This window comes from Crinia signifera, chromosome 4 (assembly GCF_055691185.1).
Source record: "Crinia signifera chromosome 4, ASM5569118v1, whole genome shotgun sequence".
NCBI classification, from domain to species: domain Eukaryota; kingdom Metazoa; phylum Chordata; class Amphibia; order Anura; family Myobatrachidae; genus Crinia; species Crinia signifera.
Window position 1 is genome coordinate 339,017,152 of NC_139220.1, and position 27,380 is coordinate 339,044,531.

The following is a 27,380-nucleotide window of genomic DNA, read 5'->3' on the forward strand; positions in this document are numbered from 1 at the left end:
ATGTATGTGTTGCAGGTAACCATGGCCAGGGTTGCGATTACACCCCCTGGTTTGGAGCATCTGGTTCAGGTGAGACTGCTGTTAAGTGTCTTTCTACTTGGTGTGATGCTCTGCAGAGATCATGCAGAAAATAGATATGTAGCTATCGTTCAAGAAATATCAGGCATAGCCGGGGTATGAGAATGATGCTCTGCAGAGGACAGAAGAGGGTAGAATATGAGAGTGATGCTCTGAAGATATGAGATGTAGCTGGGATATGAACATGACGTTCTGCAGAGACTAGTCATGGCACACAATAGCACTCGCTACTCACATTACACCACATAACACTCACAGTTCACATTATGCCATATAGGAGTTTCCACAACTTATGTAATGCCAAGCAATTGTGCCCCTTATTCATGTAATGCCCACAATGATGCCCCTTTTCACATTATACCACACAGCAATGCCCCTTATTCATATTATACCACACAATAATGCCCTTATTCATATCATACCACACATTAAATTATCTTATTCATATTCTCTTATTCATGTTACACCACACAGCAATGCCCCTTATTCATTTTATACCACACAATAATGCTCTTATTCATATTATACCACACAATAATGCTCTTATTCATATTATACCACACAATAATGCTCTTATTCATGTTATACCACACAATAATGCTCTTATTCATATTATACCACACAATAATGCCCTTATTCATATTATACCACACAATAATGCCCTTATTCATGTTAAGTTGCAAGTATAGTCAGAAAACTGAGGGAGAAACAAGTACATTTACAGAGGAGATAGTCCTCACAGAACTCTCAAAACTGAAAGTAGATAAATCAATGGGGCCAGATGGGATACATCCAAGGATACTAAAAGAGCTTAAAGGGGAGCTGGTAAAACCAATAACAGAATTATTCAACCAGTCACTAGCTACTGGGGTAATCCCAGAGGACTGGAAAACAGCGAATAAAGTCCCACTGCACAAAAGTGGAAGCAAGGAAGAGGTAAGCAAGTATCGACCAGTGAGCCTTACATCAGCAGTAGGGAAATTGATGGAAACACTCTTAAAACAAAGAGATGTAGAATATCTCAAAACCAGCAATTTACAGGATCCAAAACAGCATGGGTTTACTGGGGGAAGATCATGCCAAACAAATCTTATTGACTTTTTTTACTGGGTGACTAAAGTAATAGATCAAGGTGGGGCTGTAGATGTAGCTTATCTAGACTTTAGTAAAGCTTTTGACACTGTCCCACATCGCAGACTGTTAAATAAACTTGAAAGCTTGGGATTGGATTCTAAGATAGTTGAATGGATAAGAGCGTGGTTGCAGGACAGAAAACAGAGAGTTGTAGTAAACGGAGTACAGTCAAAGGAGGGAAAGGTTACAAGTGGAGTACCCCAGGGATCTGTACTTGGACCGGTGCTTTTTAATATCTTTATTGGTGATATTGCATATGGAATTGAGGGTAAAATGTGCCTTTTTGCAGCTGATACAATGGTATGAAACAGGGTAGACACACCAGGAGGGGTAAAACAAGTGATTGAGGATCTAGGTAGACTAGAGGAATGGTAAAGAGCATGGCAACTACAGTTTAATGCCAAAAAATGCAAAATCATGCACTTGGGTCTCAGAAATCCAAAGACTCAATATAGTATAAATGGCACTATAATGGAAACTACTGAGGAAGAGAGGGATCTAGGTGTCACTATTTCAGGGAACTTAAAAGCAGGTAGGCAATGTAACAAAGCAATGAAAAAGGCAAGTCAGATGCTTGGTTGCATAGGGAGAGGTATCAGCAGTAGAAAGAAAGAAGTAATAATGCCACTGTATAGGTCATTGGTACGACCTCACCTAGAGTATTGTGTCCAGTTCTGGAGGCCATATCTCCAGAAGGATATAAATACATTAGAGACTGTACAAAGAAGAGCAACTAAAATGGTGCATGGCCTACATCACAAAACGTACCAGGAAAGACTAAAAGATCTTAATATGTATACTTTAGAGCAGAGAAGGGAAAGGGGGGACATGATAGAAGCTTTCACATATATCAGGGGTTTTAACCAGGGTTGCCGACCCTCCCAGAATTACCGGGAGTATACCGAAAATCGGGTCCCCCTCCCGGTCCCCCGGAAGGGTGGGCAACCCTCCCGGAATCAGGGGGACCCCCACTGAGCCCCCCGATCGCGGCATTTAAATGCCGCAATCCGCGGGTCTCAGAGGAGGGGGCGGAGCTAAAATGACACACTCGTGTCATTTTAACCCCGCCCCCTCCATGGAGATCAGTAATTTAGACTATTTCCCGTAATAGGTGCAGGGCTTAATGATGTCACGGTCAAGCCCCGCCTCCGAATGGGTAATGAAAGTCTCCTCTCCGGGCTTCTCCCAGAGAGGAGAATTTACAAATCGGCAACCCTGGTTTTAACAAGGTACAGGTGGGAGACATTCTTCACAGGAAGAGGAGCAGCAGAACACGAGGACATGCACTGACACTAGAGGGAGGAAGGTACAGGTGGGAGACATTCTTCACAGGAAGAGGAGCAGCAGAACACGAGGACATGCACTGAAACTAGAGGGAGGAAGGTACAGGTGGGAGACATTAGTCACAGGAAGAGGAGCAACAGAACACGAGGACATGCACTGAAACTAGAGGGAGGAAGGTACAGGTGGGAGACATTAGTCACAGGAAGAGGAGCAGCAGAACACGAGGACAGGCACTGACACTAGGGGGAGGAAGGTACAGGTGGGAGACATTCTTCACAGGAAGAGGAGCAGCAGAACACAAGGACATGCACTGACACTATAGGGAGGAAGGTTCAGGTGGGAGACATTCTTCACAGGAAGAGGAGTAACAGAACACGAGGACATGCACTGACACTAGGGGGAGGAAGGTACAGGTGGGAGACATTCTTCACAGGAAGAGGAGCAGCAGAACACGAGGACACTGACTGACACTAGAGGGAGGAAGGTACAGGTGGGAGACATTCTTCACAGGAAGAGGAGCAGCTGAACACGAGGACATGCACTGACACTAGAGGGAGGAAGGTACAGGTGGGAGACATTAGTCACAGGAAGAGGAGCAGCAGAACACGATGACATGCACTGACACTAGGGGGAGGAAGGTACAGGTGGGAGACATTAGTCACAGAAAGAGGAGCAACAGAACACGAGGACATGCACTGACACTAGAGGGAGGAAGGTACAGGTGGGAGACATTCTTCACAGGAAGAGGAGCAGCAGAACACGAGGACATGCACTGACACTAGGGGGAGGAAGGTACAGGTGGTAGACATTAGTCACAGGAAGAGGAGCAGCAGAACATGAGGACATGCACTGACACTAGGGGGGAGGAAGGTACAGGTGGGAGACATTAGTCACAGGAAGAGGAGCAGCAGAACACGAGGACATGCACTAACACTAGAGGGAGGAAGGTACAGGTGGGAGACATTCTTCACAGGAAGAGGAGCAGCAGAACACGAGGACATGCACTAACACTAGAGGGAGGAAGGTACAGGTGGGAGACATTAGTCACAGGAACAGGAGCAGCAGAACACGAGGACATGCACTGACACTAGAAGGAGGAAGGTACAGGTGGGAGACATTCATCACAGGTAGAGGAGCAACAGAAAACGAGGACATGCACTGACACTAGGGGGAGGAAGGTACAGGTGGGAGACATTAGTCACAGGAAGAGGAGCAGCAGAACACGAGGACATGCACAAACACTAGAGGAAGGAAGGTACAGGTGGGAGACATTAGTCACAGGAAGAGGAGCAGCAGAACACGAGGACACGCACTGACACTAGAGGGAGGAAGGTACAGGTGGGAGACATTAGTCACAGGAAGAGGAGCAGCAGAACACGAGGACATGCACTGACACTAGGGGGAGGAAGGTACAGGTGGGAGACATTAGTCACAGGAAGAGGAGCAACAGAACACGGGGACATGCACTGACACTAGAGGGAGGAAGGTACAGAAGGGAGACATTAGTCACAGCAAGAGGAGCAGCTGAACACGAGGACATGCACTGACACTAGGGGGAGGAAGGTACAGGTGGGAGACATTAGTCACAGGAAGAGGAGCAGCAGAACACGGGGACATGCACTGACACTAGAGGGAGGAAGGTACAGAAGGGAGACATTAGTCACAGGAAGAGGAGCAGCAGAACACGAGGACATGCACTGACACTAGAGGGAGGAAGGTACAGATGGGAGACATTAGTCACAGGAAGAGGAGCAGCAGAACACGAGGACATGCACTGACACTAGGGGGAGGAAGGTACAGGTGGGAGACATCAGTCACAGGAAGAGGAGCAGCAGAACACGGGGACATGCACTGACACTAGAGGGAGGAAGGTACAGAAGGGAGACATTAGTCACAGCAAGAGGAGCAGCAGAACACAAGGACATGCACTGACACTAGGGGGTGGAAGGTACAGGTGGGAGACATTAGTCACAGGAAGAGGAGCAGCAGAACACGGGGACATGCACTGACACTAGAGGGAGGAAGGTACAGAAGGGAGACATTAGTCACAGGAAGAGAAGCAGCAGAACACGATTACATGCACTGACACTAGGGGGAGGAAGGTACAGGTGGGAGACATTAGTCACAGGAAGAGGAGCAGCAGAACACGAGGACATGCACTGACACTAGGGGGAGGAAGGTACAGGTGGGAGACATTAGTCACAGGAAGAGGAGCAGCAGAACACGAGGACATGCACTGACACTAGGGGGAGTAAGGTACAGGTGGGAGACATTAGCCACAGGAAGAGGAGCAGCAGAACACGAGGACATGCACTGACACTAGAGGGAGGAAGGTACAGGTGGGAGACATTAGTCACAGAACACGAGGACATGCACTGACACCAGAGGGAGGAAGGTACAGGTGGGAGACATTAGTCACAGGAAGAGGAGCAGCAGAACACGAGGACATGCACTGACACTAGGGGGAGGAAGGTACAGGTGGGAGACATTCTTCACAGGAAGAGGAGCAGCAGAACACGAGGACATGCACTGACACTAGGGGGAGGAAGGTACAGGTGGGAGACATCAGTCACAGGAAGAGGAGCAGCAGAACACAAGGACATGCACTGACACTATAGGGAGGAAGGTTCAGGTGGGAGACATTCTTCACAGGAAGAGGAGTAACAGAACACGAGGACATGCACTGACACTAGGGGGAGGAAGGTACAGGTGGGAGACATTCTTCACAGGAAGAGGAGCAGCAGAACACGAGGACACTGACTGACACTAGAGGGAGGAAGGTACAGGTGGGAGACATTCTTCACAGGAAGAGGAGCAGCTGAACACGAGGACATGCACTGACACTAGAGGGAGGAAGGTACAGGTGGGAGACATTAGTCACAGGAAGAGGAGCAGCAGAACACGATGACATGCACTGACACTAGGGGGAGGAAGGTACAGGTGGGAGACATTAGTCACAGAAAGAGGAGCAACAGAACACGAGGACATGCACTGACACTAGAGGGAGGAAGGTACAGGTGGGAGACATTCTTCACAGGAAGAGGAGCAGCAGAACACGAGGACATGCACTGACACTAGGGGGAGGAAGGTACAGGTGGTAGACATTAGTCACAGGAAGAGGAGCAGCAGAACATGAGGACATGCACTGACACTAGGGGGGAGGAAGGTACAGGTGGGAGACATTAGTCACAGGAAGAGGAGCAGCAGAACACGAGGACATGCACTAACACTAGAGGGAGGAAGGTACAGGTGGGAGACATTCTTCACAGGAAGAGGAGCAGCAGAACACGAGGACATGCACTAACACTAGAGGGAGGAAGGTACAGGTGGGAGACATTAGTCACAGGAACAGGAGCAGCAGAACACGAGGACATGCACTGACACTAGAAGGAGGAAGGTACAGGTGGGAGACATTCATCACAGGTAGAGGAGCAACAGAAAACGAGGACATGCACTGACACTAGGGGGAGGAAGGTACAGGTGGGAGACATTAGTCACAGGAAGAGGAGCAGCAGAACACGAGGACATGCACAAACACTAGAGGAAGGAAGGTACAGGTGGGAGACATTAGTCACAGGAAGAGGAGCAGCAGAACACGAGGACACGCACTGACACTAGAGGGAGGAAGGTACAGGTGGGAGACATTAGTCACAGGAAGAGGAGCAGCAGAACACGAGGACATGCACTGACACTAGGGGGAGGAAGGTACAGGTGGGAGACATTAGTCACAGGAAGAGGAGCAACAGAACACGGGGACATGCACTGACACTAGAGGGAGGAAGGTACAGAAGGGAGACATTAGTCACAGCAAGAGGAGCAGCTGAACACGAGGACATGCACTGACACTAGGGGGAGGAAGGTACAGGTGGGAGACATTAGTCACAGGAAGAGGAGCAGCAGAACACGGGGACATGCACTGACACTAGAGGGAGGAAGGTACAGAAGGGAGACATTAGTCACAGGAAGAGGAGCAGCAGAACACGAGGACATGCACTGACACTAGAGGGAGGAAGGTACAGATGGGAGACATTAGTCACAGGAAGAGGAGCAGCAGAACACGAGGACATGCACTGACACTAGGGGGAGGAAGGTACAGGTGGGAGACATCAGTCACAGGAAGAGGAGCAGCAGAACACGGGGACATGCACTGACACTAGAGGGAGGAAGGTACAGAAGGGAGACATTAGTCACAGCAAGAGGAGCAGCAGAACACAAGGACATGCACTGACACTAGGGGGTGGAAGGTACAGGTGGGAGACATTAGTCACAGGAAGAGGAGCAGCAGAACACGGGGACATGCACTGACACTAGAGGGAGGAAGGTACAGAAGGGAGACATTAGTCACAGGAAGAGAAGCAGCAGAACACGATTACATGCACTGACACTAGGGGGAGGAAGGTACAGGTGGGAGACATTAGTCACAGGAAGAGGAGCAGCAGAACACGAGGACATGCACTGACACTAGGGGGAGGAAGGTACAGGTGGGAGACATTAGTCACAGGAAGAGGAGCAGCAGAACACGAGGACATGCACTGACACTAGGGGGAGTAAGGTACAGGTGGGAGACATTAGCCACAGGAAGAGGAGCAGCAGAACACGAGGACATGCACTGACACTAGAGGGAGGAAGGTACAGGTGGGAGACATTAGTCACAGAACACGAGGACATGCACTGACACCAGAGGGAGGAAGGTACAGGTGGGAGACATTAGTCACAGGAAGAGGAGCAGCAGAACACGAGGACATGCACTGACACTAGGGGGAGGAAGGTACAGGTGGGAGACATTCTTCACAGGAAGAGGAGCAGCAGAACACGAGGACATGCACTGACACTAGGGGGAGGAAGGTACAGGTGGGAGACATCAGTCACAGGAAGAGGAGCAACAGAACACGAGGACATGCACCGACACTAGAGGGAGGAAGATTCAGGGGAAATGTGAGGAAGAATTACTTCACAGAAAGAGTAGTAGATAAGTGGAATAGCCTCCCATCAGAGGTGGTAGACGCAAATACAGTAGTACAATGTAAACATGCTTGGGATAGGCATATTGATATCCTTACAAAAAAATATCGATTAAATATGGTTTGAGGTTACATGTTTAAAAAAGGGGCAGACTAGATGGGCCAAGTGGTTCTTATCTGCCGTCAAATTCAATGTTTCAAATTCTATATTTTATGGGCGTCCCTATGGAAACACAATTATGCCCCTTTTTCACATATGTTAAATTTTCCTTCTTGTTGCGCAATGATGTGACTTGGTTCTGCAGAGTGTCTTAGCTCACACCGGGCGGGATTCCCTCTAGTCTATCGGGTTGCTGATGTTGGTATTCTGACTGCCGGGAACCCAACCACCGGTGATTATACATCTAGTAGTACCAGTGATAAGAGGAGATGTAATGATGTATTGTAATCTGGATTCTCTTATATTACAGGGCAGACAGTTCCTTGTTAATCAGAAGCGTAAGTTCTTACCATTACTGTAAAACCCTTACTAGTATAGTTCCTGTAAGTCCTCCAAGCGCATCCATCTGTCTGTCCGTCCGTCTGTCTGTCTGTCTGAATGTGGTTATCTTGCAGCGCAGGTCTTGCGGAAGGTTTAAGTATATTACCCATCAGCCCATCCCGTATGGGAGCTGAACAATAACGATTTTAGTGAACCATTTGTCATTGCGTTTTTCCAGGGCTTTGAAGAAGCATTTTCCTGTAGATTCTCTAGCGCCCCCGTGTGCCAGCAACTGGAAGTACACCCTTAAGTAACATTCAACTACCCCAAGCAGTGGCAGGCCGGGCCGGGGGGCAGAGTGCCCTGTGCGCATGTGCACGGAGAGTTGTCATGAGTCTTGGGAGCTCACACAAGTCTGACAGCCTCAGCATGACCACAGGGGGCGGAGTCTCTGGGGCGGAGCCATCCAGGTCACAGACACAGCAATTCAATACTATACAGTGTCTGGCTCCTCCCCTAATCCTTACTGTGATCCCTCCCTCCCCACCACCAGACACTTCCCCCTTCAGTTTCAATGGGGCGTGGGGCGGCGCCCATGGGAATGCTTAGCGGCTGGTGGTGGGGAGGGAGGGATCTCATCAAGGATTAGGGGAGAAGCCAGACACTGTACAGTATTGAATTTCTGTGTCTGTGACCTGGATGGCTCCGCCCCCTGCGGTCACGCTGAGGCTGTCAGACTTGTGTGAGCTGCCCAGACTCGTGACTACTCTCCGTGCACAGGGCACTCTGCCCCCCGGCCCGGCCTGCCACTACTTGGGGTAGTTGATAGTGATGACATTAGTATCTCTCCCTCCCCAAGGCTGCCATCAGAAACTGTGGGGCCCAGGACTGACACAATTGTCAGGGGCCCCTTTCCCAGGGAGCATAGGTGGGCCATGGGGGGCAGAGGTAGGAGGAGCTACAATGGGGGTGGGTAAAAATTAGTGCATAATCACGTCTTAATAAAAGTGTAAATGCCGACCTCAGCCACTGCACAGCCTGCAAACTGCCAGCCCAACTCCCAGGACGCACATGCAGACGGGACAGCTCTAAAATCACATTATACCGTACAGTAGGAACAAAATATCACATTATGCCGCTCAGTAGGAGCAAAATATCACATTATACCCCACAGTAGGAGCGAAATGTCACATTACACCGCATAGTAGGAGCCAAATATCACATTATACCGCACAGTAGGAGCTAAATATCATATTATACCGCACAGCAGGAGCGAAATGTCACATTATACCGCACAGTAGGAATAAAAAAATCACATTATACCACACAGTAGGAGCAAATATCATATTATACCGCAAAGTAGGAGCGATATGTCACATTATACCGCACAGTAGGAGCCAAATATCACATTAAACCACACAGTAGGAACAAAATATCACATGATACCGCACAGTAGGAGCGAAATGTCACATTATACTGTGCAGAAGGAGCTAGAGATGGTTCGTTCGCGAACGAACCGGATCTTTTGAACGGGTCCCACCCAAGAACGAATGAGCCACCGATCCCAAAAAGGTGATCCGTTTCAGTTTACAATGCATTTTCCTGATCTCAGTGCTGCCACCTGTGGCAGCTGAGATGTACTACCTCTGTAGACTGAGTACAGTGCTGTGACTACAAGTGATAGAAAGATTAGCTGCTGCTGCTAGGGATGGCCATCGGTGCAGACACCATCAATGGTTGCCATCGATGGTGATTCTGCACCCAGCCATCGATCAGTGTTTTTACCCGATCATGTATATTCCTTTTTTTTTTTTTAATGCGAGCTGAGGAGTCGTCTTAAAGATCCGTATCTTTTCACTAAGAGGCCCCGCCGGATCCCGGCTCAGCTTAATGATCCGTTTTGGCCATCTCTAGTATGAGCAAAAAAAAATCACATTATACCGCACGGTAGGAGCCAAATATCACATTATACCGCACAGTAGGAGCCAAATATCGGATTACACCGCACAGTAGGAGCGATTTGTCATATTATACCATGCAGTAGGAGCAAAAAAAACACATTATACCTCACAGTAGGAATAAAAAAATCACATTATACTGCATGGTAGGAGCAAAATATCACATTATACCGCACAGTAGGAATAAAAAACTCACAATATACCGCACAAAGGAGCCAAATATCAGATTACACCGCACAGTAGGAGCCAAATATCAGATTACACCGCACAGTAGGAGCCAAACATCAGATTACGCCGCACAGTAGGAGCCAAATATCAGATTACACCACACAGTAGGAGCCAAACATCAGATTATGCCACAAAGTAGGAGCCAAAAATCACATTATGCCGCATAGTAGGAGCCAAACATCAGATTACTCCGCACAGTAGGAGCCAAAAATCACATTATACCGCACAGTAGGAGCCAAATATCAGATTATACCGCATAGTAGGAGCCCAATATCACATTATACCTCACAGTAGGATCCAAAAATCAGATTACACCGCACATTAGGAGCCAAAAATCAGATTACACCGCACATTAGGAGCCAAAAATCACTTCATGCCGCACAGTAGGATCCAAAAATCAGATTACGCCGCACAGTAGGAGCCAAATATCAGATTATACCGCACAGTATGAGCCAAATAACAGATAATACCGCACAGTAGGATCCAAATATCAGATTATACCACACAGTATGAGCCAAATAACAGATTATACTGCAAAGTATGAGCCAAATATCACATTATACCACACAGTATGAGCCAAATAACAGATTATACCGCACAGTAGGAGCCAAATATCAGATTATACCGCACAGTAGGAGCCAAACATCAGATTACACCGCACAGTAGGAGCCAAATATCAGATTACACCGCACAGTAGGAGCCAAACATCAGATTACTCCGCACAGTAGGAGCCAAAAATCACATTATACCGCACAGTAGGATCCAAAAATCAGATTACACCGCACAATAGGAGCCAAATATCACATTATGCCGCACAGTAGGATCCAAAAATCAGATAATACCGCACAGTAGGAGCCAAATAACAGATTATACCGCACAGTAGGAGCCAAATATTAGATTATACCGCACAGTAGGTGCCAAATATCACATTATACCGCACAGTAGGAGCCACATATCACATTATGCCGCACAGTATGAGCCAAAAATCACTTTATACCGCACAGTAGGACGCAAATATCAGATAACACCGCACAGTAGGAGCCAAATATCAGATTATACCGCACAGTAGGACCCAAATAACAGAGTACACCGCACAGTAGGATCCAAATATCACAAATTATACCGCACAGTAGGACCCAAATATCAGATTACACCGCACAGTATGAGCCAAATATCAGATTATGCCGCACAGTAGGAGCCAAATATCACATTATACCACACAGTAGGAGCCAAATATCAAATTATACCGCACAGTAGGACCCAAATAACAGATTACACCGCACAGTAGGAGCCAAATATCACATTATGCCGCACAGTATGAGCCAAATATCAGATTACGCCGCACAGTAGGAGCCAAACATCAGATTATACCGCACAGTAGGACCCAAATAACAGAGTACACCGCACAGTAGGATCCAAATATCACAAATTATACCGCACAGAAGGACCCAAATATCAGATTACACCGCACAGTAGGAGCCAAATATCACATTATACCGCACAGTATGAGTCAAATAACAGATTATACCGCACAGTATGAGCCAAATATCACATTATACCACATAGTAGGAGCCAAAATCACATTACGCCGCACAGTAGGAGCGAAATATCAGATTATACCGCACAATAGGAGACAAATATCAGATTATGCCGCACAGTAGGAGACAAATATCAGATTATACCACACAGTATGAGCCAAATAACAGATTATACCGCACAGTAGGAGCCAAATATCACATTAAACCGCACAGTAGGAACAAAATATCACATGATACCGCACAGTAGGAGCGAAATGTCACATTATACTGTGCAGTAGGAGCCAAATATCAGATTACACCGCACAGTAGGAGCGATTTGTCATATTATACCATGCAGTAGGAGCAAAAAAAACACATTATACCTCACAGTAGGAATAAAAAAATCACATTATACTGCATGGTAGGAGCAAAAAAATCACATTACACCGCACAGTAGGAGCCAAATATCAGATTACACCGCACAGTAGGAGCCAAACTTCAGATTACGCCGCACAGTAGGAGCCAAATATCAGATTATACCGCACAGTATGAGCCAAATAACAGATAATACCGCACAGTAGGATCCAAATATCAGATTATACCACACAGTATGAGCCAAACAACAGATTATACTGCAAAGTATGAGCCAAATATCACATTATACCACACAGTATGAGACAAATAACAGATTATACCGCACAGTAGGAGCCAAATATCAGATTATACCGCACAATAGGAGCCAAACATCAGATTACACCGCACAGTAGGAGCCAAATATCAGATTACACCACAGAGTAGGAGCCAAACATCAGATTACTCCGTACAGTAGGAGCCAAAAATCACATTATACCGCACAGTAGGATCCAAAATTCAGATTACACCGCACAATAGGAGCCAAATATCACATTATGCCGCACAGTAGGATCCAAAAATCAGATAATACCGCACAGTAGGAGCCAAATAACAGATTATACCGCACAGTAGGAGCCAAATATTAGATTATACCGCACAGTAGGTGCCAAATATCACATTATACCGCACAGTAGGAGCCACATATCACATTATGCCGCACAGTATGAGCCAAAAATCACTTTATACCGCACAGTAGGACGCAAATATCAGATTACACCGCACAGTAGGAGCCAAATATCAGATTATACTGCACAGTAGGACCCAAATAACAGAGTACACCGCACAGTATGAGCCAAATATCAAATTATGCCGCACAGTAGGAGCCAAATATCAGATTATGCCGCACAGTAGGAGCCAAATATCACATTATACCACACAGTAGGAGCCAAATATCAAATTATACCGCACAGTAGGACCCAAATAACAGATTACACCGCACAGTAGGAGCCAAATATCACATTATGCCGCACAGTATGAGCCAAATATCAGATTACGCCGCACAGTAGGAGCCAAACATCAGATTATACCGCACAGTAGGACCCAAATAACAGAGTACACCGCACAGTAGGATCCAAATATCACAAATTATACCGCACAGAAGGACCCAAATATCAGATTACACTGCACAGTAAGATCCAAATATCACATTATACCGCACAGTATGAGTCACATAACAGATTATACCGCACAGTATGAGCCAAATATCACATTATACCACACAGTAGGAGCCAAAATCACATTACGCCGCACAGTAGGAGCCAAATATCAGATTATACCGAACCATAGGACCCAAATATCACATTATGCCGCACAGTAGGAGCCAATATCACATTACGCCGCACAGTATGAGCCAAATATCACATTACACCGCACAATAGGAGACAAATATCAGATTATGCCGCACAGTAGGAGACAAATATCAGATTATACCACATAGTATGAGCCAAATAACAGATTATACCGCACAGTATGAGCCAAATATCACATTATGCTGCACAGTAGGAGCCAAATATCACATAATACCGCACAGTAGGACCCAAATATCAGATTACACCGCACAGTAGGACCCAAATATTACATTATGCCGCACAGTATGAGCCAAATATCACATTATACCGCTAAGTAGGACTCAAATATCACATTATACCGCACAGTAGGAGCCAAATATCAGATTATGCTGCACAGTATGAGCCAAATAACAGATTATACCGCACAGTAGGAGCCAAATATCAGATTACGCCGCACAGTATGAGCCAAATATCACATTATGCCGCACAGTATGAGCCAAATAACAGATTGTACCGCACAGTATGAGCCAAATATCACATTATGCCGCACAGTATGAGCCAAATATCAGATTATACCGCACAGTAGGACCCAAATATCACATTACGCCGCACATTAGGAGCCAATATCACATTACGCTGCACAGTATGAGCCGAATATCAGATTACACCGCACAGTAGGAGCCAAATATCAGATTATGCTGCACAGTAGGACCCAAATATCAGATTACGAAGCACAGTTGGAGCCAAATATATTATGTCTATCACATACAGACACCCATTCCACCCACAAATATTTTACACCCCTCTGATATAAGGTAAGATTGCTATTTACCTACTTGTGTGACCTACTGGCGGATGGGAGCAGTCCCCTCAGGATGTGAAGGTCTCTGGGCTGGCAGACACACTCCTGTCCTCCTCGTATGCTGAACTCTTGTCCCCATGTCTGGTGAATGCCGTGCCCTGGTAATCACGGCATGTGAGGGGGTGCCCATTCTGCTGCCTGGGCGGGCACTTCCGCCTTCAGAACAATGTAACAGTACAGTGAGCGCACTCTCTAGGCCGACAGACAGGCCTGGAGGACAGCGGCAGTCCCGAATACACCGCGCCTGAAATTTGTGCAGCCGCACAGGAGCAGGAGCACAGGAAGTGCATGGGCGGGGTTTGGGCGGCCCGTGGGTGCTGAAAATTTTCCTTTGGTTCTTGGGACCCCTAACTGTCAGCATAAATGATGCAGAAACCCCCCCCCGTCCCCCACTCAGGGCACCTGCTCACTGCCCGCCCCTGTCTACAATGGGCATCTCGTTGGTGTGCCATGTCTGACATAAGGGGCATATGCAGCAACGCTTGGAGGGTGATAAAGTAGGGATAATGCACAGAGGCGTAGCTACCGTAAGGCAGCCACCGCGGCTGCTTGGGGGAGCAAGGGCCAGCGGGGCGCCCCCGGTGCCCGGGCACTCTGGTCAGACCCCCCCTTACCCCTCCGCATGCCGCCGCCATCGCATTCAGTCCGGCACCACAGATAGCCTCCGGGCTCCGTCTCCTGCAGTAATGAATAATGACACGACAAAATGGCTGCCCCCTAATAGCAGACAGTTTTTACAGATGCTAGAGGAGGCCGCCGCCTCCTCTAACATCCCTAAAAAAACTGTCTGCTGTACGGGGGCAGCCATTTTGTCGTGTCATTTTTCATTACTGCAGGAGACGGAGCCCGGAGGCTATCTGCGGTGCCGGACTGAATGCGGGGCCGGCGGAGGCGGCATGCGGAGGGGTAAGGTAATTTTTTGACGGGGGGGTGCCACAATATTAGTTACGCCTCTGATAATGCACCAACCAATCAGCTGATAACTGCTGTGCTATGATAATGACAGGGATACTTGCCGACCACTAGTGCAGGCTTTTCCAACCACGGTCCTCAAGGCACACCAGCAGTGCAGGTTTTAGTGATATCCAGGCTTCAGCACAGATGGTTTAATCAGAATTACTCAGGTACTAGTCACCTGTGCTCAAGCCTGGATGTCTACAAAACCTGCACTGTTGGTGTGCCTTGAGGACCGTGGTTGGGAATACCTGCTCTAAGGTACCTCATCCAGGTCGGCATATGGGGGCGTGTCGGTTCGTGGGCGTTCCCATGCAGATGAGGTGGTAATGCAGTGGGCCGGACTGGCATCACATGAGCCTACTAACATAAGCCCGCCCTGTCTTCATCCGGGAGCCAGCCAATATAAGTCCGTCTCCACTGACCTCCGCCCCAGCACACTTTCCCATGGGACGCCCATAGTCACCCCTGATCGGTGTCCCCCGTCACCTGCTCTGTACCCCAGCATCTCAGATGATACTTCCATGCTCTGTGTTTATGTATGGGGAGGAATATAATCATCTGTCATTCCAGGGACCAGCGTCTTCCAGTCCCACTGCACCTATGACCTGCTCAATGCCGATGGCGTTCTCCTATACCATGGCGTGGAGGAAAAGACATGCTGCGGTCCCCGGATGGATGTGAAAGTCTGCAATACCCAGGGCTACAATGTCCTCCACCTGCTTCTGCCATATGATTTCTGCAGCTGTAAGACTATAGTGAGTGAGGAACCGCAAGACACCATAGGGGGTAATTCTGGTGGATTCGCAGCCTTGCAAATCCGCCAAACCCCACCCGCCGAATGTCCGCCCACCCCCCCCCCTTCACAGAGCGGGTTCGCCCACACAGGCTGCGGATGGATGTTTAGCATAAACCCTAGCCCTGACAAAGACCCAAATGGATGGCGTCCTGCCTCACTTTGCATCCATAACCCAGGACCCCTTATTCACAAGCGTGCCACACTGTCACTTTATACCGGAATGTTCCTGCTTTACACAAGTTTTGCGGCTGATTGCAATTTGAAATGCCAGTGTGTAGTCAGTAGCAACAGACGCTGTGTAATAGAGTGTCAGCTTTTAGACTAAGCTCAGACCCTTTATAGTCATCAGTTCTACTACAGTCCTTTCCTGGGGATGGAGACACGTACGTCGTAACCTTAACCCAAATATACATACAGATAGTGGTAGATGCTCAATTAGTTCAGTAACATTTCCCAGGTGCATGAGGGAGGGGTTAATTACTGGGTAAGTAAAACAAGACATTTTTTCCCTCAACACACTGAGCAATGCTAGTAACCAATCTAGAACACTACATGATAATAGAATTCAGAGATATTGGTTACATATACCTGCACAGGTGTATGCTATGCCCCCAAGCCGCGTCAAGGCTTCTCTGTATATTGGGGGTCCCTAGCGCTATATCTAGGTGCAGGGTGCGGCACCCCAAAAACCATCATAAGCTGGGAAGCCCAGTGCGGCATGCCAGTGATATACTAAGTGTTAATAATTAGTGATAGGAAGCAGAAGCTATATAAAAGGGAGAGATAAATGAATGTAATTAAAATAGGATAGAGATAGTGTTAGTGAGGGAAAAGTGTTAATAGAATGTAAGGGCATGCCACACTAAAGGCACCCACCCAACCTTAACCCAAATATACCTGCTGGGAAATGTCCTTCCAGTTCTCTTATCACTATAATGTATATAGTTATTAATAAGGGTGCACCCATATATTATTTACCCATTAGAGCAGTGTATAACCATCAATGCTTCAGCCGTTTGGACTAGTATGTCCGTCTGGGTGGATGTTGGTGATATCGGACGTCAGATACCTAGGATTGGTCATCTACAGGGTGGGGTGTTATGACACGTATCATGGTGTACAGTACACATGTTCCGACCAGTCACTATTGAGGAGCGTATGGATGTCGCTGGTAAGATATAATATGTACGGACAGGCGATATGCAGATACAGGTACCAGGCTGTATGATGTGGGGTGTCATACATTGTCCATGGGTGTACACTGATCTTTGGTGACCGCTCCTTGTGTAACCAGCTGCAGGTCTTGGACTCCTCGGGGATTCTCCTCGGCTACATAGAACAGAAGTGGATGAGTTTAAACATCATGAACGCATTTCAGCAAGTCTGTCTCACAGTAAAAGGTCCAGGATGGGGGAATGGTTTTATGTCTGACGTCAACTATCAGGTCAGTGTTCCTGCCGCCATCACTGTACGGTCACCTCTCAGTGGAAGAGTTTGTATCAAATCTCCTGATATAAAAAATTGTGTCTCCATAGTCTCATAGAAACATCAGTCCAAATTGTATGGATATGGAATGGAATTGCCGGTATCCTTGCGGAATGGGGTTCCTCTCACTACTTAGGGTCCTTAATAGGTGGCGTTCCTCCAGAAGATCTCTGAGCCACGGTGAGTGAATGAAGGAAGATACCTCTGGTGCAATGTTGCCGAGGGTGATGGCCGCTGGATTGGAGTATTGGCAGGAGTTCAATGCAGTGGGTTCTGTATCCAAGATGATTTAAAATTGAAGGTGCAAGTACCTACGCGTTTCACCGCTAAATGCGGCTTTTTCCTTGAAAGTGAGAGGAACCCCATTCCGCAAGGATACCGGCAATTCCATGCCATATCCATACAATTTGGACGGACTTCCCCAGTACTGGTGGATAAACGGGTGACTATCCAAGCATTTAGGTCACTGTACCAATTTATTTCACCATTGACATTTTAAACATTCCCTTTTATTATTTATGTGTATTGTTCTTGTCAGTATGTTACCGTTGGTCAGGAATGCTCAGGTGGGCTCAAGGGAGCTCATCAATCCAGGAAATTGCCAATTGTCCTGCGGTCTGCTCGTGTATCCTGTTTCCCCATAGTCCTAGTTATGTTTGTCCTGTGGTCTGCTCGTGTATCCTATTTCCCCATAGTCCTAGTTATGTTTGTCCTGTGGTCTGCTCGTGTATCCTATTTCCCCATAGTCCTAGATATGTTTGTCCTGCGGTCCACTCGTGTATCCTGTTTCCCCATAGTCCTAGTTATGTTTGTCCTGCAGTCCGCTCGTGTATCCTGTTTCCCCATAGTCCTAGTTATGTTTGTCCTGTGGTCTGCTCGTGTGTCCTGTTTCCCCATAGTCCTAGTTATGTTTGTCCTGCGGTCCGCTCGTGTGTCCTGTTTCCCCATAGTCCTAGTTATGTTTGTCCTGCGGTCCGCTCGTGTGTCCTGTTTCCCCATAGTCCTAGTTATGTTTGTCCTGCAGTCCGCTCGTGTATCCTGTTTCCCCATGATGGGGTTCAGGCTCCTCATCAGTCTGAACAACTACCTTCGATCATCAGTCAGAGTATTTACTGCAATCAGCCGGCTGGAGACCAGAAATGAAGAGACACCACGCTGGATATGGTCAACTCAACAGAAGTTTCTGATCTGAAGGGCGGTGTTGGTCCGCCTTTATTTATACCCAAAAAGTAGACTATAAAAAGATATGATTGATTACAGACAGCAATAAATGGACAATGATCATGATGGTCCATTCATATAGGACCTCAATAAGTCAGTTATTTCCCTAAATAAAAGAGAATATTCTTATTGTATTCATTATCAAAGGACAGTCTTTAAGACAAGGCCAACATCGGCTGGTCAAGAGGTCTAGTCTGGTTCCTTCTCTCCCTTAGGTGAAACAGAGTGTTCTGCCAAAGAATGCCCGTTTCTTGGTGTTCTGCCGAGGAATGTCTATATCTTGGTGTTCCGCCGAGGAATGTTTAGGATGACTTCCTGTTGTCTGTGTCCTTGTCTTCAGACCCTCTGAATATGCTTCTTGTATTAAAAACTGTATTTTAGATTATAACCATTTTTAAGGATACAGTAACATTAATATATGGGTTAAAAGTTAGAATTAATATACAATTCCTACCTATACCCTATCATCTTGTTTGCCCTGCGGTCCGCTCGTGTGTCCTGTTTCCCCATAGTCCTAGTTATGTTTGTCCCGTGGTCCACTCGTGTATCCTGTTTCCCCATAGTCCTAGTTATGTTTGTCCTGCGGTCCGCACGTGTATCCTGTTTCCCCATAGTCCTAGTTATGTTTGTCCTGCGGTCCGCTTGTGTATCCTGTTTCCCCATAGTCCTAGTTATGTTTGTCCTGCGGTCCACTCGTGTATCCTGTTTCCCCATAGTCCAAGTTATGTTTGTCCTGCGGTCCGCTCGTGTATCCTGTTTCCCCATAGTCCTAGTTATGTTTGTCCTGCGGTCCGCTCGTGTGTCCTGTTTCCCCATAGTCCTAGTTATGTTTGTCCTGCGGTCCGCTAGTGTGTCCTGTTTCCCCATAGTCCTAGTTATGTTTGTCCTGTGGTCCGCTCATGTATCCTGTTTCCCCATAGTCCTAGTTATGTTTGCCCTGCGGTCCGCTCGTGTATCCTGTTTCCCCATAGTCCTAGTTATGTTTGCCATGCGTTCCGCTCTTGTATCCTGTTTCCCCTTAGTCCTAGTTATGTTTGTCCTGCGGTCCACTCGTGTATCCTGTTTCCCCTTAGTCCTAGTTATGTTTGCCCTGCGGTCCGCTCGTGTATCCTTTTTCCTCATAGTCCTAATTATGTTTGTCCTGTGGTCCGCTCTTGTATCCTGTTTCCCCATAGTCCTAGTTATGTTTGTCCTGCGGTCCGCTCGTGTGTCCTGTTTCCCCATAGTCCTAGTTATGTTTGTCCTGTGGTCCGCTCGTGTATCCTGTTTCCCCATAGTCCTAGTTATGTTTGTCCTGCGGTCCGCTCGTGTATCCTGTTCCCCCTTAGTCCTAGTTATGTTTGTCCTGCGGTCCGCTCGTGTGTCCTGTTTCCCCATAGTCCTAGTTATGTTTGTCCTGCGGTCCGCTCGTGTGTCCTGTTTCCCCATAGTCCTAGTTATGTTTGTCCTGTGGTCCGCTCATGTATCCTGATTCCCCATAGTCCTAGTTATGTTTGCCCTGCGGTCCACTCGTGTATCATGTTTCCCCATAGTCCTAGTTATGTTTGCCATGCGTTCCGCTCGTGTATCCTGTTTCCCCTTAGTCCTAGTTATGTTTGCCCTGCGGTCCGCTCGTGTATCCTGTTTCCTCATAGTCCTAATTATGTTTGTCCTGTGGTCCGCTCGTGTGTCCTGTTTCCCCATAGTCCTAGTTATGTTTGTCCTGTGGTCCGCTCGTGTATCCTGTTTCCCCATAGTCCTAGTTATGTTTGTCCTGTGGTCCGCTCGTGTATCCTGTTTCCCCATAGTCCTAGTTATGTTTGTCCTGCGGTCCACTCGTGTATCCTGTTTCCCCATAGTCCTAGTTATGTTTGTCCTGCGGTCCACTCGTGTGTCCTGTTTCCCCATAGTCCTAGTTATGTTTGTCCTGTGCTCCGCTTGTGTATCCTGTTTCCCCATAGTCCTAGTTATGTTTGTCCTGCGGTCCACTCGTGTATCCTGTTTCCCCTTAGTCCTAGTTATGTTTGTCCTGCGGTCCACTCGTGTATCCTGTTTCCCCTTAGTCCTAGTTATGTTTGCCCTGCGGTCCGCTCGTGTATCCTGTTTCCTCATAGTCCTAATTATGTTTGTCCTGCGGTCCGCTCTTGTATCCTGTTTCCCCATAGTCCTAGTTATGTTTGTCCTGCGGTCCGCTCGTGTGTCCTGTTTCCCCATAGTCCTAGTTATGTTTGTCCTGTGGTCCGCTCGTGTATCCTGTTTCCCCATAGTCCTAGTTATGTTTGTCCTGTGGTCCGCTCGTGTATCCTGTTTCCCCATAGTCCTAGTTATGTTTGTCCTGCGGTCCACTCGTGTATCCTGTTTCCCCATAGTCCTAGTTATGTTTGTCCTGCGGTCCACTCGTGTGTCCTGTTTCCCCATAGTCCTAGTTATGTTTGTCCTGCGGTCCGCTTGTGTATCCTGTTTCCCCATAGTCCTAGTTATGTTTGTCCTGCGGTCCACCCGTGTATCCTGTTTCCCCATAGTCCTAGTTATGTTTGTCCTGCGGTCCACTCGTGTGTCCTGTTTCCCCATAGTCCTAGTTATGTTTGTCCTGTGGTCCGCTTGTGTATCCTGTTTCCCCATAGTCCTAGTTATGTTTGTCCTGCGGTCCGCTTGTGTATCCTGTTTCCCCATAGTCCTAGTTATGTTTGTACTGCGGTCCGCTAGTGTATCCTGTTTCCCCATAGTCCTAGTTCTGTTTGTCCTGTGGTCCGCTCGTGTATCCTGTTTCCCCATAGTCCTAGTTATGTTTGCCATGCGTTCCACTCATGTATCCTGATTCCCCTTAGTCCTAGTTATGTTTGTCCTGCGGTCCGCTCGTGTATCCTGTTTCCACATAGTCCTGGTTATGTTTGTCCTGCGGTCCGCTCGTGTGTCCTGTTTCCCCATAGTCCTAGTTATGTTTGTCCTGCGGTTCGCTCGTGTATCCTGTTTCCCCATAGTCCTAGTTATGTTTGTCCTGCGGTCCGCTCGTGTATCCTGTTTCCCCATAGTCCTAGTTATGTTTGCCCTGCGGTCCGCTCGTGTATCCTGTTTCCCCATAGTCCTAGTTATGTTTGTCCTGCGGTCCGCTCGTGTATCCTGTTTCCCCATAGTCCTAGTTATGTTTGCCCTGCGGTCCGCTCGTGTATCCTGTTTCCCCATAGTCCTAGTTATGTTTGTCCTGCGGTCCACTCGTGTATCCTGTTTCCCCATAGTCCTAGTTATGTTTGTCCTGCGGTCCGCTCGTGTATCCTGTTTCCCCATAGTCCTAGTTATGTTTGCCCTGCGGTCCGCTCGTGTATCCTGTTTCCCCATAGTCCTAGTTATGTTTGTCCTGCGGTCCACTCGTGTATCCTGTTTCCCCATAGTCCTAGTTATGTTTGTCCTGCGGTCCGCTCGTGTGTCCTGTTTCCCCATAGTACTAGTTATGTTTGTCCTGCGTTCCGCTCGTGTATCCTGTTTTCCCTTAGTCCTAGTTATGTTTGTCCTGCGGTCCGCTCGTATATCCTGTTTCCCCATAGTCCTAGTTATGTTTGCCATGCGTTCCGCTCGTGTATCCTGTTTCCCCATAGTCCTAGTTATGTTTGCCATGCGTTCCGCTCGTGTATCCTGTTTCCCCATAGTCCTAGTTATGTTTCTCCTGTGGTCCGCTCGTGTATCCTGTTTCCCCATAGTCCTAGTTATGTTTGCCATGCGTTCCACTCATGTATCCTGATTCCCCTTAGTCCTAGTTATGTTTGTCCTGCGGTCTGCTCGTGTATCCTGTTTCCACATAGTCCTAGTTATGTTTGTCCTGCGGTCCGCTTGTGTGTCCTGTTTCCCCATAGTCCTAGTTATGTTTGTCCTGCGGTCCGCTCGTGTATCCTGTTTCCCCATAGTCCTAGTTATGTTTGTCCTGCGGTCCGCTCGTGTATCCTGATTCCCCATAGTCCTAGTTATGTTTGCCCTGCGGTCCGCTCGTGTATCCTGTTTCCCCATAGTCCTAGTTATGTTTGTCCTGCGGTCCACTCGTGTATCCTGTTTCCCCATAGTCCTAGTTATGTTTGCCATGCGTTTCGCTCGTGTATCCTGTTTTCCCTTAGTCCTAGTTATGTTTGTCCTGCGGTCCACTCGTGTATCCTTTTTCCCCATAGTCATAGTTTTGTTTGCCCTGCGGTCCGCTCGTGTATCCTGTTTCCCCATAGTCCTAATTATGTTTGTCCTGCGGTCCGCTCGTGTATCCTGTTTCCCCATAGTCCTAGTTATGTTTGGCCTGCGGTCCACTCGTGTGTCCTGTTTCCCCATAGTCCTAGTTATGTTTGTTCTGTGGTCCGCTCGTGTATCCTGTTTCCCCATAGTCCTAGTTATGCTTGCCCTGCGGTCCGCTCGTGTATCCTGTTTCCTCATAGTCCTAATTATGTTTGTCCTGCAGTCCGCTCATGTATCCTTTTTCCCCATAGTCCTAGTTATGTTTGTCCTGCGGTCCGCTCGTGTGTCCTGTTTCCCCATAGTCCTAGTTATGTTTGTCCTGTGGTCCGCTCGTGTATCCTGTTTCCCCATAGTCCTAGTTATGTTTGTCCTGCGGTCCACTCGTGTATCCTGTTTCCCCTTAGTCCTAGTTATGTTTGTCCTGCAGTCCGCTCGTGTATCCTGTTTCCCCATAGTCCTAGTTATGTTTGTCCTGCGGTCCGCTCATGTATCCTGTTTCCCCATAGTCCTAGTTATGTTTGTCCTGTGGTCCACTCGTGTATCCTGTTTCCCCTTAGTCCTAGTTATGTTTGTCCTGCAGTCCGCTCGTGTATCCTGTTTCCCCATAGTCCTAGTTATGTTTGTCCTGCGGTCCGCTCGTGTGTCCTGTTTCCCCATAGTCCTTGTTATGTTTGTCCTGCGGTCCGCTCGTGTATCCTGTTTCCCCATAGTCCTAGTTATGTTTGTCCTGCGGTCCACTCGTGTATCCTGTTTCCCCATAGTCCTAGTTATGTTTGCCCTGCGGTCCGCTCGTGTATCCTGTTTCCTCATAGTCCTAATTATGTTTGTCCTGCGGTCCGCTCGTGTATCCTGTTTCCCCATAGTACTAGTTATGTTTGTCCTGCGGTCCGCTCGTGTGTCCTGTTTCCCCATAGAACTAGTTATGTTTGTCCTGCGGTCCGCTCGTGTATCCTGTTTCCCCATAGTTCTAGTTATGTTTGTCCTGCGGTCCGCTCGTGTATCCTGTTTCCACATAGTCCTAGTTATGTTTGTCCTGCGGTCCGCTCATGTATCCTGTTTCCCCTTAGTCCTAGTTATGTTTGTCCTGCGGTCCGCTCGTGTATCCTGTTTCCCCATAGTCCTAGTTATGTTTGTCCTGCGGTCCGCTCGTGTGTCCTGTTTCCCCATAGTCCTAGTTATGTTTGTCCTGCGGTCCGCTCGTGTATCCTGTTTCCCCATAGTCCTAGTTATGTTTTTCCTTCGGTCCGCTCGTGTATCCTGTTTCCCCATAGTCCTAGTTATGTTTGCCCTGCGGTCCGCTCGTGTATCCTGTTTCCCCATAGTCCTAGTTATGTTTGTCCTGCGGTCCACTCGTGTATCCTGTTTCCCCATAGTCCTAGTTATGTTTGCCATGCGTTCCGCTCGTGTTTCCTGTTTCCCCTTAGTCCTAGTTATGTTTGCCCTGCGGTCCACTCGTGTATCCTGTTTCCCCATAGTCCTAGTTATGTTTGCCCTGCGGTCCGCTCGTGTATCCTGTTTCCCCATAGTCCTAGTTATGTTTGCCCTGCGGTCCACTCGTGTATCCTATTTCCCCATAGTCCTAATTATGTTTGTCCTGTAGTCCGCTCGTGTATCCTGTTTCCCCATAGTACTAGTTATGTTTGCCCTGCGGTCCGCTCGTGTATCCTGTTTCCCCATAGTCCTAGTTATGTTTGTCCTGCGGTCCACTCGTGTATCCTGTTTCCCCATAGTCCTAGTTATGTTTGCCATGCGTTCCGCTCGTGTATCCTGTTTCCCCTTAGTCCTAGTTATGTTTGTCCTGCGGTCCACTCGTGTATCCTGTTTCCCCTTAGTCCTAGTTATGTTTGCCCTGCGGTCCGCTCGTGTATCCTGTTTCCTCATAGTCCTAATTATGTTTGTCCTGTGGTCCGCTCTTGTATCCTGTTTCCCCATAGTCCTAGTTATGTTTGTCCTGCGGTCCGCTCGTGTGTCCTGTTTCCCCATAGTCCTAGTTATGTTTGTCCTGTGGTCCGCTCGTGTATCCTGTTTCCCTATAGTCCTAGTTATGTTTGTCCTGCGGTCCACTCGTGTATCCTGTTTCCCCATAGTCCTAGTTATGTTTGCCATGCGTTCCGCTCGTGTATCCTGTTTCCCCATAGTCCTAGTTATGTTTGTCCTGCGGTCCACTTGTGTATCCTGTTTCCCCATAGTCCTAGTTATGTTTGTCCTGCGGTCCGCTCGTGTATCCTGTTTCCCCATAGTCCTAGTTATGTTTGTCCTGCGGTCCGCTCGTGTATCCTGTTTCCCCATAGTCCTAGTTATGTTTGCCCTGCGGTTCGCTCGTATATCCTGTTTCCCCATAGTCCTAGTTATGTTTGTCCTGCGGTCCACTCGTGTATCCTGTTTCCCCATAGTCCTAGTTATGTTTGCCATGCGTTCCGCTCGTGTATCCTTTTTACCCATAGTCCTAGTTATGTTTGTCCTGCGGTCCGCTCGTGTATCCTGTTTCCCCATAGTCCTAGTTATGTTTGTCCTGCGTTCCGCTCGTGTATCCTGTTTCCCCATAGTCCTAGTTATGTTTGTCCTGTGGTCCGCTCGTGTATCCTGTTTCCCCATAGTCCTAGTTATGTTTGTCCTGTGGTCCGCTCGTGTATCCTGTTTCCTCATAGTCCTAGTTATGTTTGTCCTGCTGTCCGCTCGTGTATCCTGTTTCCCCATAGTCCTAGTTATGTTTGTCCTGCGGTCCGCTCGTGTATCCTGTTTCCCCATAGTTCTAGTTATGTTTGTCCTGCGGTCCGCTCGTGTGTCCTGTTTCCCCATAGTCCTAGTTAAGTTTGTCCTGCGGTCCGCTCGTGTATCCTGTTTCCCCATAGTCCTAGTTATGTTTGTCCTGCGGTCCACTCGTGTATCCTGTTTCCCCATAGTCCTAGTTATGTTTGTCCTGCGGTCCGCTCGTGTATCCTGTTTCCCCATTGTCCTAGTTATGTTTGTCCTGCGGTCCGCTCGTGTGTCCTGTTTCCCCATAGTCCTAGTTATGTTTGTCCTGCGGTCCGCTCGTGTGTCCTGTTTCCCCATAGTCCTAGTTATGTTTGTCCTGCTGAGTGTTCTGTCTCACAGACATCTATTACTTTCACAAACAAATGGTCACACTACACTATGTGTAACTTCTAGGAAACCTGGTGCCCATTTTAACCTTATCTCTTCTGTTCAATCTGCCATTGGTCAGACATTCTGTGCTGGCGTCCATCGTATTCCTGGTGGTGACTCTGTTGCTGGCAGGCTGGGGTGAGACCCTCTGGGATGATGACTGAGTCTCTTCTTCTACAGGTGATGTCAGCCGATAAATCGGTGACTTTGGGTGTAATCACACGCGTGGGGCAGGGATTTAAGAAGGAAGTATTCAGCCTCTCCGATCACTATGTTGTCCAATGTCCGGGGGACCTGGATGTCACTATGAAAGCCCTGCTGCTGGCCTGCACCATGTTCATTGTGAGTAATAACACCCTGCGACCACACTAACCACACAGGGATTGGCTCAGACCAAAGTACTAAGGGTCCACATGTGTGGATCAGAGGATCTAGGTTGGCCCCAAAAGGTCACAATGTGGATCTAATTAAGCTGGGATAGGGGGAGACAGAGGTCTCGGCGATGTCCCAGACCAGTGACATCATGTTGGTAGTTAGTTTCCTGCATGCAGTGACCATATTCCCAGTCACAAAGCCATGAGTGACATCACAAGCAGTTATTGGTTCCCAGTGATCTGATTGGCTCCCTACTCTCCACTTCATTTTTGAAAATACAAATATAGAAAATGTTCCTGCAGGATGATGTTTTTTTCTGCCCATTCCAGGACCTTCTGCATCAGGAGGAGGAAAGACGACCTATTGATATTGGAGGGTGAACCCACCAGCATTACCTCATAGAGACGATCTGAACACTATTGAAATGAAACAGTTTTTTTTTTACCTAAAATTTTCATTCTGTTAACCTAAGTGGGCTTTGGAATTGTTACGGGTCACTTTGTATATGAAACGCTCCTACCTCGGTGTATTCTGTCTTACGAGACGTTAGGCCCCATACACAGTACGCATGCAAGAGCCATAGACCAAAGGCAGTGAGTGGGGGCTAGCCGTCACGCTGCTCTCAGGGTGATTGACATCCTGTAGGCGTTTGGGGGCATCCCCCAGCAGGACCGGTGCTAGGGTGTCCGGCGCCCTCCTACAAACCATACATTTTGCGCCCTTTCACAGCTGCAGCCCGATTGTGGGAGTGTATGCAACATGCGATCCTATGGAGGATCTCGGGTGCATGTACATGTATGCATACACCATCTCAGTGCTGTATCCGCAAAATGTTACAGGCACTAAAGGTGGCCATACACGCTGCGAGAATCGCATACGTTATGGGCTAGATCGCATCGCACGGCATGCATGGAATGTGTGTGCGATGCGATCCGAAAGCAGTACAAAAAGTATGTGCAGAACATACTTTTTGTACTGTGCAATGCGATGTGATGCGATGCGATGCCCGCAGGAGCGCACATCGCATCG

The 27,380-nt window shown here is 47.9% G+C and overlaps 1 protein-coding gene across 1 annotated transcript in view; it reads left to right on the top strand.

The window, feature by feature from the left end:
* The window catches only part of LOC146073529 (phospholipid scramblase 3-like), a 28,899-nt gene extending 2,551 nt beyond the window's left edge, over positions 1 to 26,348 (top strand). The window contains exons 2-6 of the mRNA XM_083180705.1: positions 16 to 69; positions 7,928 to 7,955; positions 15,731 to 15,915; positions 17,251 to 17,400; positions 26,157 to 26,348. Of these exons, the coding sequence (XP_083036831.1) occupies positions 22 to 69; positions 7,928 to 7,955; positions 15,731 to 15,915; positions 17,251 to 17,400; positions 26,157 to 26,348 (603 nt within the window). The 5' untranslated portion in view covers positions 16 to 21. The remainder of the gene's footprint in view (positions 1 to 15; positions 70 to 7,927; positions 7,956 to 15,730; positions 15,916 to 17,250; positions 17,401 to 26,156) is intronic.
* The last annotated feature ends 1,032 nt before the right edge of the window (positions 26,349 to 27,380 follow it).